The 15,745-nt window shown below is 35.4% G+C and overlaps 1 protein-coding gene across 16 annotated transcripts in view; it reads left to right on the top strand.

Moving 5' to 3' along the window:
- Positions 1-15,745, top strand: part of CADPS2 (calcium dependent secretion activator 2) — a 576,693-nt gene that overhangs the window by 389,637 nt on the left and 171,311 nt on the right. For 15 of the 16 annotated variants that reach the window (XM_025379676.1, XM_025379667.1, XM_025379666.1 and 12 more), the window contains exons 10-11: positions 10,879-10,987; positions 12,011-12,211. In XM_025379676.1, coding sequence (XP_025235461.1) covers positions 10,879-10,987; positions 12,011-12,211 — 310 coding nt within the window. Of the gene's footprint in view, positions 1-10,878; positions 10,988-12,010; positions 12,221-15,745 lie in introns of all 16 variants that reach the window. The other variant, XM_025379679.1, reaches the window with a different exon arrangement.

Genomic DNA, 15,745 nt, shown 5'->3' with positions numbered 1-15,745 from the left:
ATGAATCCAGGAGTTGGTTTTTTGCAAAGATCAACAAAATTGATAGACCGTTAGCAAGACTAGTAAAGAAGAAAAGAGAGAAGAATCAAATAGACGCAATAAAAAATGATAAAATGATAAAGGGGATATCACCACCGACCCCACAGAAATACAAACTACCATCAGAGAATACTATAAACACCTCTACACAAATAAACTAGAAAACCTAGAAGAAATGGGTAATTTCCTGGACACTTACACTCTCCCAATACTAAACCAGGAAGAAGTCGAATCCCTGAATAGACCAATAGCAGGCTCTGAAATTGAGGCAATAATTAATAGCCTACCAACCAAAAAAAGTGCAGGACCAGACGGATTCACAACCGAATTCTACCGGAGGTACAAGGAGGAGCTGGTACCATTCCTTCTGAAACTATTCCAATCAATAGAAAAAGAGGGAATCCTCCCTAACTCATTTTATGAGGCCAACATCATCCTGATACCAAAGCCTGGCAGAGACACAACAATAAAAGAGAATTTTAGACCAATATCCCTGATGAACATCGATGCAGGAATCCTCAATAAAATACTGGCAAACTGAATCCAGCAGCATATCAAAAAGCTTATCTACCATGATCAAGTGGGCTTCATCCCTGGGATGCAAGCCTGGTTCAACATATGCAAATCAATAAACATAATCTAGCATATAAACAGAACCAAAGACAAAAACCACATGATTGTCTCAATAGATGCAGAAAAGGCCTTTGACAAAATTCAACAGCCCTTCATGCTAAAAGCTCTCAATAAATTCGGTAGTGATGGAACATATCTCAAAATAATAAGAGCTATTTATGCCAAACCCACAGCCAACATCATACTGAATGGGCAAAAACTGGAAGCATTCCCTTTGAAAACTGGCACAAGACAGGGATGCCCTCTCTCACCACTCCTATTCAACATAGTATTGGAAGTTCTGGCTAGGGCAATCAGGCAAGAAAAATAAATCAAGGGTATTCAGTTAGGAAAAGAAGAAGTCAAATTGTCCCTGTTTGCAGATGACATGGTTATATATTTAGAAAACCCCATCATCTCAGCCCAAAATCTCCTTAAGCCGATAAGCAACTTTAGGAAAGTCTCAGGATACAAAATTAATGTGCAAAAATCACAAGCATTCTTATACACCAGTAACAGACAAACAGAGAGCCAAATCAGGAATGAACTTCCATTCACAATAGCTTCAAAGAGAATAAAATACCTAGGAATCCAACTTACAAGGGATGTAAAGGACCTCTTCAAGGAGAACTACAAACCACTGCTCAGTGAAATAAAAGAGGACATAAACAAATGGAAGAACATACCATGCTCATGGATAGGAAGAATCAATATTGTGAAAATGGCCATACTGCCCAAGGTAATTTATAGATTCAATGCCATCCCCATCAAGCTACCAATGAGTTTCTTCACAGAATTGGAAAAAACTGCTTTAAAGTTCATATGGAACCAAAAAAGAGCCCGCATTGCCAAGACAATCCTAAGTCAAAAGAACAAAGCTGGAGGCATCATGCTACCTGACTTCAAACTATACTACAAGGCTACAGTAACCAAAACAGCATGGTACTAGTACCAAAACAGAGATATAGACCAATGGAACAGAACAGAGTCCTCAGAAATAATACCACACATCTACAGCCATCTGATCTTTGACAAACCTGAGAAAAACAAGAAATTGGGAAAGGATTCCCTATTTAATAAATGGTGCTGGGAAAATTGCCTAGCTATAAGTAGAAAGCTGAAACTAGATCCTTTCCTTACTCCTTATACGAAAATTAATTCAAGATGGATTAGAGACTTAAATGTTAGACCTAAAACCATAAAAACCCTAGAAGAAAACCTAGGTAATACCATTCAGGACATAGGCATGGGTAAGGACTTCATGTCTAAAACACCAAAAGCAATGGCAACAAAAGCCAAAATTGGCAAATGGGATCTAATTAAACTAAAGGGCTTCTGCACAGCAAAAGAAACTACGATCACAGTGAACAGGCAACCTACAGAATGGGAGAAAATTTTTGCAATGTACTCATCTGACAAAGGGCTAATATCCAGAACGTACAAAGAACTCAAACAAATTTATGAGAAAAAAACAAACAACCCCATCCAAAAGTGGGCAAAGGATATGAACAGACATTTCTCAAAAGAAGACATGCATACAGCCAACAGATACGTGAAAAAATGCTCATCATCACTGGCCATCAGAGAAATGCAGATCAAAACCACAATGAGATACCATCTCACACCAGTTAGAATGGCGATCAATAAAAAGTCAGGAAACAACAGGTGCTGGAGAGGATGTGGAGAAATAGGAACACTTTTACACAGTGTGGGATTGTAAACTGGTTCAACCATTGTGGAAAACAGTATGGCGATTCCTCAAGGATCTAGAACTACAAATACCGTATGACCCAGCCATCCCATTACTGGGTATATACGCAAAGGATTATAAATCATGCTGCTATAAAGACACATGCACATGTATGTTTATTGTGGCACTATTCACAATAGCAAAGACTTAGAATCAACCCAGATGTCCATCAGTGACAGACTGGATTAAGAAATTGTGGCATATATACACCATGGAATACTATGCAGCCATAAAAAAGGATGAGTTCGTATCCTTTGTAGGGACATGGATGCAGCTGGAAACCATCATTCTCAGCAAACGATTGCAAGAACAGACAACCAAACACTGCATGTTCTCACTCATAGTTGGGAATTGAACAATGAGGTCACTTGGACTCTGGAAGGGGAACATCACACACCGGGGCCTATTATGGGGAGGGGGGAGGGGGGAGGGATGTCGCTGCGAGTTATACCTGATGTAAATGATGAGTTGATGGGTGCTGACGAGTTGATGGGTGCAGCACACCAACATGGGCAGAAGTATATATGTAACAAACCTGCATGTTGTGCACATGTACCCTAGAACTTAAAGTATAATTTAAAAAAAAAAAAAAAAAAAGTTACTGTTTCTTGGAAGGCGAGCCCTTAAGCTAGGCTTTGTAGGATATCCAGAGATAACACTGTGTTGATTATTAGCTCACAATCTAAAATTACAAAACTAAATTGATCATTTACAACACTAAGAATTTCAGCTATAAAGCTCTCACATACATAAATTATAAAATAATTGTATTTAAAGTGATGAAATTTATAAGCGGGTTCACAAATATAATAAAAGAATAACAACAAAAAAGAAAAGAACAGTATGCAAAGTGAACCAGCCGATTTGGAAAAGGATCATATAGAACTTCCAAAACTTCAAAACACAGTCACTAAAATTAGAACCTCCACAGACAGGGTAAGCAGTAGATTAGACACATCTGAAGAGAAAATTTGTCATGTAATTAATGATGGAATATTGATTAGAATCTGAGGAAGTTGCCTAGAATTCAACATGAAGAAGTGAAAAAAATATACATAGAGAAATTAAAAGATTTAATTTCTTTAAGAGGAAAGAAAGCTCCAAGATTATTTCTGATAGAATTTGAATAAAGACATTAAATAAAGGAAAAATGTGGCAAAGGCAACATTTGAATAGATGATAATGGGAAGATTTTTTAATTGATGTAGTCATGAATTAGTAAGAAATACAGTAAGTATTAACCATAATTCTTTAACTCCTAGAAATGTAATGATGAAAGTGCAAAATGACAAAGATTAAGAGAACATGTAAGAACAATCATAAAGAAGAGGCAAATAGGCTGGGTATGGTGGTTCACTCCTGTAATCCCAGCACTTTGCAAGGCCGAGGTGGGCAGATCACTTGAGGTCAGGAGTTCGAGACCAGCCTAGCCAACATGGTGAACCCCCGTCTCTATTAAAAATACAAAAATTAGCCAGGCCTGGTGGCGAGCAACTGTAATCCTAGCTACTTGGGAAGCTGAGGCACAAGAATGGCTTGAGGTGGAGGTTGCAGTGAGCCAAGATCGTGCCTTCCAACCTGGGCCACAAAGTGAGACGTCTCAAAAAAAAAAAAAAGACAAATTACAAGAGGAGAACTGCAGTTGAACTTTCATAAGTCTTTTCCACATGGATATCAAGCCTTCTGACAATGGAATATCTTCAAAATTACTGATAGGATTGCTGGGCTAAAACACTATATAAGTAACTATACCATTATGCCTGAGTAAGAACAAATTAAAGACGTGTTTTCAAATATTCAGATATTTCAAAAGGATATATTTTCGAATTAAAGGAAGAAAGAAATTGAACTCAGAATGATAGAGTGCGATTCAAGAAGCAGTCGTCAGCAAGAAAATGAGTAAACTCAGGAGTAAATATAAATAAATATTGACTTGTTAAGATCATATATTTTAATAATGAATTTCTGTTACTAAATGATAATATACTAAACATGACTAAAATAAGGTAGAACTAATATAATGAGGACTGACTTAACAGATGGGAATGGGTAACGGAAGTAAAGCACTCAAAGTTTCCTGGGTTCAGGAGGAGACTTAAAAACAAGATTTGAGGAATCAGTGAGAGAAAAGAAATATATAGTTTCTGTACTGTTGAGGAAATAGGGAGATTTTGTTAATGTTTAATAGAGACAGGGAATGAAAGAAAAAGAGGCATGGCAAATACAAAGGGCAAGATAAGATACTAGAAATACATCTAAATATATCAGCATGTACAGCAAATGTAGCTTGTCTTTAAAATAAATCTTGTTAGAAGACTAGGTTTTTAGGGCTTTAAAAACCCCAATTGTTGTTCAAAGCAATCTAAAATATAACACAGAATAATTGAGACTGAAGAGATTTTTAAAAAAATTTACCAGATGCATTCTGACCACAAGAAAGATTGTACAGTTTTGTGACTGTACAAGAAGATAGACTTCAAGGCAAAAAGCAGTATCAGATTTTTAAAATACTCACTAAATAAATGTAAATAGAACAACTTACCAGGAAGACAGAATAGTCTGAGAAAGAAGTAACAATCTCAGGCATATGTATGAGATTATTTATCTTAAAAATATATAAACACTTCAGAGAATTGCATGAAGAATCCAAAGAGGGATAATCTTGATAGGAAATATTAACATTTCTCAATACTTGCTACATCAGAAAAGAATATCAGATATAGAATATTTGACTAAAATCAGTAAATTTGACCTAATGGACATGAATAATCACTGAATAATAATTATAAGACATGCATTCTTTTAAGCATAAAAAAAAGTTAATTAAAAAACTAGTCGTGTTAAGCAGAACAAGTCTCAAAAAATACTAAGATTCAGAATTTTTCTGATCACAATGAAATTAATTTAAAAATCCAAAATATAACCACAAAGCCAAACTTAAAAACACACTTCTAAGTAGCTCCAATATAAAAAAGAAATCATAAAAAATGAGAAATATTTGGAATGGAACTCATAAAAATGCTGCTTGTGAGATGAGGTTAATATGAACTTAGAATAAACATAGATGCATATATTAAAAATGAGTAAGCTAATTATATGAGTTTAAAAAAACAAGCAAGGCCAGGCGTGGTGGCTCACACCATAATCCCAGCATTCTGGGAGGCCAAAGCAGGCAGATCACTGGAAGTCAGGACTTGAAGACCAGCCTGGCCAACATGGTGAAACCTCATCTGTACTAAAAACACAAACAATTAGCCAGATATGGTGGGGCACACCTGTAATCCCAGCTACTTGGGAAGCTGAGTCAGGAGAATTGATTGAACCCAGGAGGCAGAGGTTGCAGTGAGCTGAGATTGTGCAGCTGCACTCCAGCTTGGGCTACAGAGCAAGACTCTGTCTCAATAAATTAATAAATTAATTAAATTAAAGATATAAATCTCCCAAGTGATGAGATAAGAAAGATGGCAGAAATTAAGGAAATGAAAAACAACAGAGAGGATTAACAAAATGCAATAATATTTCTCAAAAACATTAAAAAGGTGAATAAATCTCTTGCAAAATTGATTATGGAAAAGGGTATAAAGTGGGTAAATGATACATTCAAAAATGAGCAAATTATTTCCTCAGGAAGGAAGACAAAACCCCCAAGTGACTAATAAACAGAAGAGAATATTCTTAGTCCTATTGGCAATAAGAATTGTAAACTCAAATAATAGTGAAATACCACTCCCCACCCATCAAAGTTGGCAAAAAATACAAAGATTCAAAATACCAAGCTTGGCAAAGATGTATTAATATTATATCTGGAGTACTCATATACCACAGGTATATATAGTATGCACAAATTGGAAAGCAGCTAGGCAACATTCAGTAAAGATGAAGATCTGCACGCTCTACAACCTAGCAGTTCCACTCCTTGATGTGGTACTAGAGAAGCTCTCACACGTGTGAGCAAGAAGACAAGATATACAAGAATGTCCATCTTGGCATTGTTTGTAAGGACAACAAGTGAAAGAAAGTGAAGATCATCACTAGGATAGCGGTTAAGTGTGACAATTCAACTAACAATATTTATATCCAGATGGTTAAGCATCAGAAACATTTAACTTTCGGAGAAGAAAGTTGCAGAAGAATATATGTGATACATTCATATGAAGTTTGGAAACATGCAAAAAGTACTTGATGTTGTTTATCAGTTTTCTTCTATGTGGTACACATTTCAAAATGTCATGGAAATAATAAACAAAAGTCAGCATGGTGTTTCTCTCTGAGAAGAGAAAGGAAATTGTCTTGGGTGAGTATGCGTAGGCATTAATTGTATCTGTCCTTTTTAAAAAAATACTATTTAAAGCATATATATCTCTAAGAAATTACCATTCAACAAAGCTGAATGATGAATATATACATGTTAGTGTATTATTGTACTTTTCTTTATGTTGGAGATATTTCATAATATTTTTAAGATAATGCTGTGTAAAATAGCTTTATGAAAGAATAGTGGAACTTTGAACTAAGTTATTTTTCTAGAGTAAGAGAATGGACTTCTTTTTAGAACAAATACAATTGGACTGTTATTGTTTACCTCTCAACACCCCCACCTCCAACCCCTTAACCCTCACCCCTAAAAACACCCACACAATTATACCTTTTAACACAAGGAAACTGAAACCTTTAAGTGATTTAAAAATAAAAATTTTTAAAAAAAAAAAACACCTTTATGGGAGCAACTGACTTTCATTTGTAAACCTTAAACATATATGCAAGGGAAAAAGTAAATTTATTGACAGTCTGTAAGATAAGGAAAGACACAAGGAAAATTCAATGTAGCAAGAACCACAAGTATCACAAGATATTGGCCTCAATCTCCCCCATTAAGGCTTAATGTTTTTATTTTTCAAAACAGAAATAACTTTATTCTTTTTCTGATTTAAAATAATGTATATTCTGGCCGGGTGCAGTGGCTCAAGCCTGTAATCCCAGCACTTTGGGAGGCCGAGAAGGGCGAATCACGAGGTCAGGAGATCGAGACCATCCTGCCTAACACGGTGAAACCCCGTCTCTACTAAAAAAAATACAAAAAACTAGCGGGGCGTGGTGGCGGGCGCCTGTAGTCCCAGCTACTCGGGAGACTGAGGCAGGAGAATGGCGTAATCCCGGGAGGCAGAGCTTGCAGTGAGCTGAGATCCGGCCACTGCACTCCAGCCTGGGCGACGAGCGAGACTCCATCTCCAAAAAAAAAAAAATAATAATAATAATAATAACAATGTATATTCTTTTAAAAAAACTCCACACTGAAAAATAAAATAACCTATCATTTCACCATCCTGTAATAATCACTGTAAATATTTTAATATATATTTTAATTCATATATATAATGTTTGCCAATAGAATCACACTCTACATTTTTGCTTTTAAATTGCTGTTTATGTTATATCTTGGAAATGTTATATCTCAGGTTCCCATGTTAAGAAAAAAATCAGTCACATCTCTTTTAATGGCTCATAGTATTATCCTGTATAGTCGTGCCATGATATATTTTAACCAAACTGCTTATATGCAACACTGCAGTGAACACAATGCATATACATCTTTGAGTACTTCTCCATTTGTTTCCTTGAGATACGTTCCTTGCTGGACCAAAGGAATGCATAAAAAATAGTAAGACTTTTCGTACTGTATCAGTAAGAGTTTTCCAGAAAGGCCAGCAGGCTGGAACTCTAGCAGAAGCTGATGCTGCAGTGTTGAGGCAAAATGTCTTCTTTTTCAGAAAACCTTAGTTTTTGCTCTTAGGGCCTTCAGCTGCTTGTATGAGACCCACCCACATATCAAAGATAATCTCCTGTACTTAAAGTCAACTGATTATAGATGTTCACCATTTCTACAAAATACCTTCTCAGCCACATTTAAATTAGTGTTTGATTAAATAACTGGATACTATAGCCTAGTCGTGTTAACACATTAAAAAAGTGAATAAACCTCTGACAAAATTGATCATAGAGAAGGGTACAAATGATGAAATGATACATTAGAAAATGAGCAAACTACTTGATCAGGAAACTCACAGAAAAGAAAACTTCAAATGTTTATCGAATATAAGGAAAAATTCTCAATCGTATTGTAATGGGAACTCAAATAACAGTGAGAACATTTCCCATTCATCAAAATTGGCAAAAAGAAAAAAAAAAAAAAGAACATAACCACACTTGCCAAAAATGCGCTACGTCTTTGTACCTATGTACTGTGATGTACGTAAAGCATAAGTATATCACAGAACCTGTTGCCAGATGACCTTCCATAAAGGCCGCACCAGTTTCAATTTGGTCCCCACACTGTGTACTGGCAACCATTTTCATTTTTGCTAATCTAATCAGTATATTTTCTAATTAAGTATTATATTTGTGTTAATTTTCAGTTTTAAATCCACAATTTGTCCTGCAACTTAGCAGTCTCTAACATAGTAATTTTCACAATGACTTGCACCCTTTACTTTGTACAAGAGCAGAGATGAGCAGAGAAAAAGAGCTCTGCTTTTCTCTGAATAGAAAATATATTTTCTCCTTTTAAAAGTAACAATGTTGATCTCTGCATCTTACACCTGTCATTACCCCAAACCTGTCTTTCTGGCCTCAGGTACAGAGAGTTGATGTGAAAATAAAAAAGAGCAGTCATCTTTTACCCATTTTTCTACCATGTGTTCTGAGTTTTCCCTGTTGGTTTATAGTTCTTTATATTTCTGATGTGAGTTGTTGATTGAATATATGCTTTGCATACATCTTCTCTTAGTCCGTTGCTTTGCCTTTTTTACTTTCTTCATGATACCCTTTAAATGAAGAGAATTCCTTGATTTTAATGTAGCCCATATTTTCTGTTTCTCATAATTAGTTTATTTTGGGGTCCTATTGAAGTAATCACTGTCTGTTGAAAGGTACTATGTTTCCTTAGTTTCATTTTATGTTTAAAAACAGAAAAAGGAAATAGTTAACATTAACCAAGCCCAGGTAACAGAGAGAGACCCTGTCTCTACAAATAATTTTTAAAAATTAGCTGAGCATGGTAGCATGCACCTGTGGTCCTGCAATTCAGGAGGTTGAGTGGAGGATCACTGGGTCCCCAAGGGTGGAGGCTGCAATGAGCCATAATCATGCCACTCTCCTGCAGCCTGGGTGACAATATGAGACCCTGTCTCAAAAAAAGAAAAAAAAATACACTAACAAAACTATTTTCCATGGACTCTGTGTTGTAGGATATTTTGCAATTTAGATGTATATCCACCAAACAGCCTTTTCTCCTGCTGGAAACAGAACCTCCCGCTATCTCTGTTGGGGGACCTTGTAAGAGCCTGCCTGTTGTAGCACCTAATGTTCTTTGCTGCATACATGAGCTCTTGACCCAATCTGGGCTAATGAAACATTCCCCATTTACAGTATTTTGTTCAAATATGGCCTTATGATCCAAGCAGACACGCTCAGGGAGGTGACTTCAGAGCAGCTATGGTTCTAGTACGACTTTAGCACAAGGAAATGAGGCCAATTCCAAAAGACAAGAAGAATTAAGAGGCAGAGCAGATCTTGGCAGTGTTGTCACTGGCTGCCCAAAATTTACTCTATCCTGGCCCTGCCTGAGGTTTTCATTATGTGGCCACTAAATTCTCAACTTTTAATGATTTTTTTTTAATTTTTGTATTTTATTATTTATTAATTTTTTCTTTTTTTTTGAGACGTAGTCTTGCTCTGTCACCCAGGCTGGGGTGCAATGGCGCGATCTCAGCTCACTACAACCTCTGCCTCCCAGGTTCAAGCAATTCTTCTACCTCAGCCTCCCGAGTTGCTGGGACTACTGGTGTGTGCCAACACGCCTGGCTCATTTTTTGTATTCTTAATAGAGATAGGGTTTCACCGTGTTACACAAGATGGTCTCAATCTCCTGACCTCGTGATCCACCTGCCTCAGCATCCCAAAGTGCTGGGATTACAGGCGTGAGATCTTTTTTTACTTTGTTAAAAGTCTTGGTATAAATATGCTTGAAAACGTGGTCCGGTGTTTATGTAAATCTAGGACTACTCCTAATCTTACTCTTGGAGATTTATAGCCTACGTTAGCATATTAAAAGTCATAAGAAACCATGAAATAAAAGAAGGCTATTTATCTTCTTAATAGGCTAGTAATCCCAAACATATCAACACGAATACTTATTTATGGTGCTTATATTAATATCTTATAGAAACTTGAGCAGCAAATCATTGTTTTGGGGAATACTGGATCTTAGGCATAGAAGAACCAACAAATGCAAGCTGACAAACGAAAGATGCTTTAATCTCCGAGCTAGGTTTTGAAAAATGCTCAAATTTAATAATTTATGTGCAAATTATGTTATATTTGTAATTGGGAAAAGAGTATTTTGATAAAGAAAAAAACAAAAGTTAAATTTGGTAAATTTAATGTGACCAATCTATAAACTTTTTTTTTTCCTCGAGCAGGTTAGCCAATATACCTTTGCTATGTGCAGTTACAGAGAAAAAAAGTCTGAACCACAAGAATTAATGCAACTTGAAGGCTATACTGTGGATTATACCGATCCCCACCCAGGTAACTCTTAATTGAATCACTTTCCCTGCCATGTATGTATGGAATTCTTATAAATATCCTGTGTCTGTTCTACAATTTAAACCTCTCTCGATGAATAGGGTGCATATTTCAGTTATATATCTGGGCAAGACTTTATGAGATTCAAATTATCTCTTTTGGAGTGCTTTTATTCTTAACCATATTTCATCATATTTATTATTATTTTGGCATGAGGTTGAGATGTGTAAAAGTACTGTAATTGAATAATTATATGAGATATAACAATGTTTTCAGAAACTTCTTTGCTGGAAAGCAAAAGTTATAGCAGAAATAGACAGACAAATGGCAAATGAATTATTATATTGTAACTACTAATTTTCTCTCCAACAATACATTTTTGTACTTCTCTCTCTTCCTTCATGTTAATACTGGAAAGAGTACTGGACACCTGATATTTTAAAAATTGAATGAATGAATATTAATGACAATATCTAAGATCAAGAAATGCAGACATTAATAAACATAATGATTAAATATTGGTCAATAGAGATTACGAAATAGAAATTTATGACCATATTAACTAATTGCTCACTTAAAATGCAAAATATTATCTTTTGTGAAAGAATTTTATAAAAGATAAAATACATACAATATGAAATATCATTTTTGTCTTAATCATTATATATTTTTCCCACGTATAGAATGGCAAATATGCCGACAGATAAAACTTCTTTCTCTGGCATGAAATATCAGATTGTGCTATGCATTTCCATGGAGTGTGTTTACATATCTTGTAGAATGCTGCTGTGTCGTGCACTGTTTCCCTAGGTTATTTTTTATTTCTGAGGTGATATGGGAGCTTAAGCCTTTTTGTTATTTTCTTCAAATCTTGGATTGTGGATTTGATCCTTTAAGCTAAATATTGTTTAAAACATTTAACTGTTAATATCAAATCCATTCTTTTCCATGAGGTCAGTTAGTGAATGAGACTAAAATCTGCCAATCCTATAAATTTTTAATGATGTCTTTTTGTTCCCTCCACAGGCCTTCAGGGTGGTCGTATGTTCTTTAATGCTGTTAAAGAAGGAGATACTGTAATCTTTGCCAGTGATGATGAACAGGACAGAATATTATGGGTTCAAGCTATGTATAGAGCCACAGGTCAATCATATAAACCAGTTCCTGCAATTCAAACCCAGAAACTGAATCCTAAAGGAGGAACTCTCCATGCAGATGCTCAGCTTTGTAAGTTTTGTTAAAAAGTAATTTGATTATCAATTAACAGCTTTAATAAGATATAAAATTGAGGCAAATTTGTTCAGTATTATAGTTTACATCATTAATTGATTCCTAATTAAATGAAAATAGTTCATATTAGTAGTCATATAATCACTTATCTAATTTTTCACATAAATCTGGAGTAAATGGTACATGTGGTTTCCAATCGTGGATTTGTCAAGCATTAGGGTATTTCTCGAAATCTCAAGAGCACATAAGAAAATTCTCCAAAACTTCTCAAAGGAAAATTTATTTTAGTTTATTATGATTTTGACTTAAGTCTCCTACAGACATGGAAAAAATATTGCAAAATCAAATTTGCTTTGATATGATTTCAGAGTACCAAAATGATGAACCATTACCTTCTAGAGTTGTTCTTAATAACCCAGAAGGATAATAGGTCTATTTTTTTTGTTGTAGATTGATACAAATAATAAGTCATAAAGCCAACGTTTTTCCCCTCGTGCCTTAAAGACATGTCAATTTTGAATGCTAACTTAAGTTGTAAAGAGCTAAATTTTTTATTTTAAATGACTGATGTTTAATAATTATGGAATGATGGTCAAAACATCTTCAAACATAGCTTTGATAATCACTACACCAAGTGTTTTAACTTGTTATACTCCTTTACAAAGCTTATCCTGTTTTACCTGTAATAAATATTTGTCTTTAACTTTCAGCTCAACTTGTGGTTTTTTTATTCTTGAGATTCTTCTCAAAGGGAATAACATCTTGACATGCATTATTTTCTTCTGCTTTTCATGCATCAAGTAACTATTCTCTTTTCTTTTCAGATACCCTTCAGTATCATTTCTGGGCATCCTAAACAAAGGCACTTTAGTTCAAATAATTAAATGTGAACCATGAGCTTTTCCTTTATTTTAGAAACCACAGACCATACTCATAGGTTATCGTAATTAGTTTGGGGCACATTTTTTATATGTAGTGAAAACTATTTAGGAATATTATATATTGATTTTTTCACTGATTTAAAATTTCTTCTTTAAAATTAGTAGCATTGTCATCTTAAAAGGTAAAATAAAATAAAAAGAGCACATTCTGATATTTTCACTGTATTTAAAAATTTAACTCACTGCTTCTGCCTTCCTCTCACCCTCCAGGTAATATGCATAGAGTATGGCACAGCAGATAAAAGTGTTTCATCAGAGCTAAGGTGTAGAGAAGTGTCTTTATTTTTCTACAATTGAGCATATCTGAAATTTTAATTTCTAATGTTGCCAAAAAACTTTAACTCACCAATTCAAAACAACTGAGTCACAGATTAAAATTCAATTAATTCAAGATTCTTCCCCCCACTCTTCTTCCATGTGATCCATAGTAAATTAAGTTTCAGAGGGGATTACATAAAATTGTGATATCATCGAATGTAGCATCTAGTCTAAAACTGTTCTCTGTTCACATGGCCTTAGGCATGACTTCTGTCACTGGTTTCATTACTTACGTGCTGGTGTGCACTGCTCATCACCATGGACCTGCCAGGGCACCTGGTAATGAAGTCCACATAGTTTGTGTCCTGCTTGGATCAACTCCAGACACCTATGAATTCCTTACATCATATTCATCAGATTCTCGCCACAGTGGTACATAGTGACTTGTTGGGTATTCCCCAGCTATGCACAGGGGTGCTTACTCAGGCATTTCTCTCGCAGCACAGCTCATATCCATTGCTTCTTTCCTACTTCAAGTGCCAGATTGGACATTTATCCCTGGGCTGTTCCTGCATTGGGCATCGAAGTATAAGACTCCCTCAACCCTAGGTCGAACCTCCTTCCTCTGGAGCTCTGTTCATTGCTCACCCCCCAACACAACATTAACTCACGTCAGATCTCTTCCCAAAATCATTTTCTTCCATCCAGCTGATCTATTTTTTTCCCTCCTAGTTTCGATTCTTGTTGTTAAAAACCAAATTTTTATAAATTTGTTTCTTTCCACTCCATAGGCTAATCTCTGTCCCTTCCCCTGTAAGCTACAGTTCTACAGCATTTAATGTGAATTTCCTGTGTTTTTCATTTTGCAAATTTGCATTTTGTATATGTGCATTTAGCGTCAATCTCATAAATGGTTTCATATTCTTTATCATATTCAGTCTTACTGTTTTTGTTCATCTCTATGCTTTTAAAATTCGTCCATGTTTTTATGAATACATCTAATCTCATTCTTCTGATTACTGCATACCATGTAAGTGGGCTTCTGTCTTATGTTACCTAGTCTACAGCACATTTTATTTCTATTCACTCCTCCAGAGATGGAAATGTGGAATGCCTCCAAATCCATACCTATGTAATGTTCAGTTGTCCCAGCCATGACTATGAAATATCCTTTCATTTATTCAAATCTAAGTCCTTTACATTTTAATCCTTTTCCATAGAGCTGTTTTTATTCTTGGTTAAGCTAATTTCTAAGCCTTTCATACTTTTGTTGCTATTGCATCTTATATTTTTATTATATTTTCTAGTTGACTGTTGCTTATATAGAGAAATGCTATTTTCATGTGCTTTTTTGCTTCAGTTCAGGAGTTCAGGACCAGACTGGGCAACATGGTGAAACCCTGTATCTACAAAAAATACAAAATTAGCTGGGCATAGTAGTACGTGACTGTAGTCCCAGCACTTGGGAGGCTGAAGTACTTCAGCTTTTTTGCTATCCATATTTATTCTTTGGTTATGTATCTCTGCACATACCTTGCCTAATTTATAATTAGGCTGTTATTGGGTTTTGAGAGGTGTTTACACAGGCATGCCTTGGACATATTGTGGGTTCAGTTCCAGACCACTACAATAAAATGAGTGTCGCTTGAACCCGAGAGGTAGAGGTTGCAGTGAAATAGCGCCTCTGCACTCCAGCCTGGGTGATAGAGTGAAAACCTGTCTCAAAAAAAAAAAAAAAAAGTTATGTTTACACTACATTGTAGTGTATTAAGCATGCACTAGCATCATGTCTAAAACATAATTTTAAAGTTCTTTATTGCTAAAAATACTAACAATCACCTGAGGGTTCAGTGATTATAATATTTTTGCTGGTAGAGGGTCTTGCCTCAACGTTGATGGCTGCTGACTGATCAGGTTGATGGTTGTTGAAGGTTAGGGTGGATGTGGCAATATCTTAAAATAAGACAAGGATGAAGTTTGCTGCAGTGACTGATTCTTCCTTTCACAAAAGATTTTCCTGTAGCATGCGATGCTGTTTGCTATCATTTTGCCCAAAGTAGAACTTATTTGAAAATTGGAGTCAATCCTCTAAAACTTTACCTCTGCTTTATGAACTAAGTTTATATAATATCCTAAATCCTGTGTTGTCCTTTCAACAATGTTCACAGCATCTTCACCAGAAGTAGATTCCATCTCAAAAACCACTTCCTTTGCTTCACCCAAAGGAACCAACTTCTTATCTGTTCAAGTTTTATCATGAGATTGCAGCAATTCAGTCACATCTTCAGGCTCCACTTTTAATTCTGGTTCTTTTGTTGTTTTCATGATATCT

Source organism: Theropithecus gelada, chromosome 3 (genome assembly GCF_003255815.1).
Source record: "Theropithecus gelada isolate Dixy chromosome 3, Tgel_1.0, whole genome shotgun sequence".
In the NCBI taxonomy this organism is placed as follows: domain Eukaryota; kingdom Metazoa; phylum Chordata; class Mammalia; order Primates; family Cercopithecidae; genus Theropithecus; species Theropithecus gelada.
The sequence above is the reverse complement of the archived record's forward strand: the minus strand, read 5'-3'. Positions and strand labels throughout refer to the sequence as shown.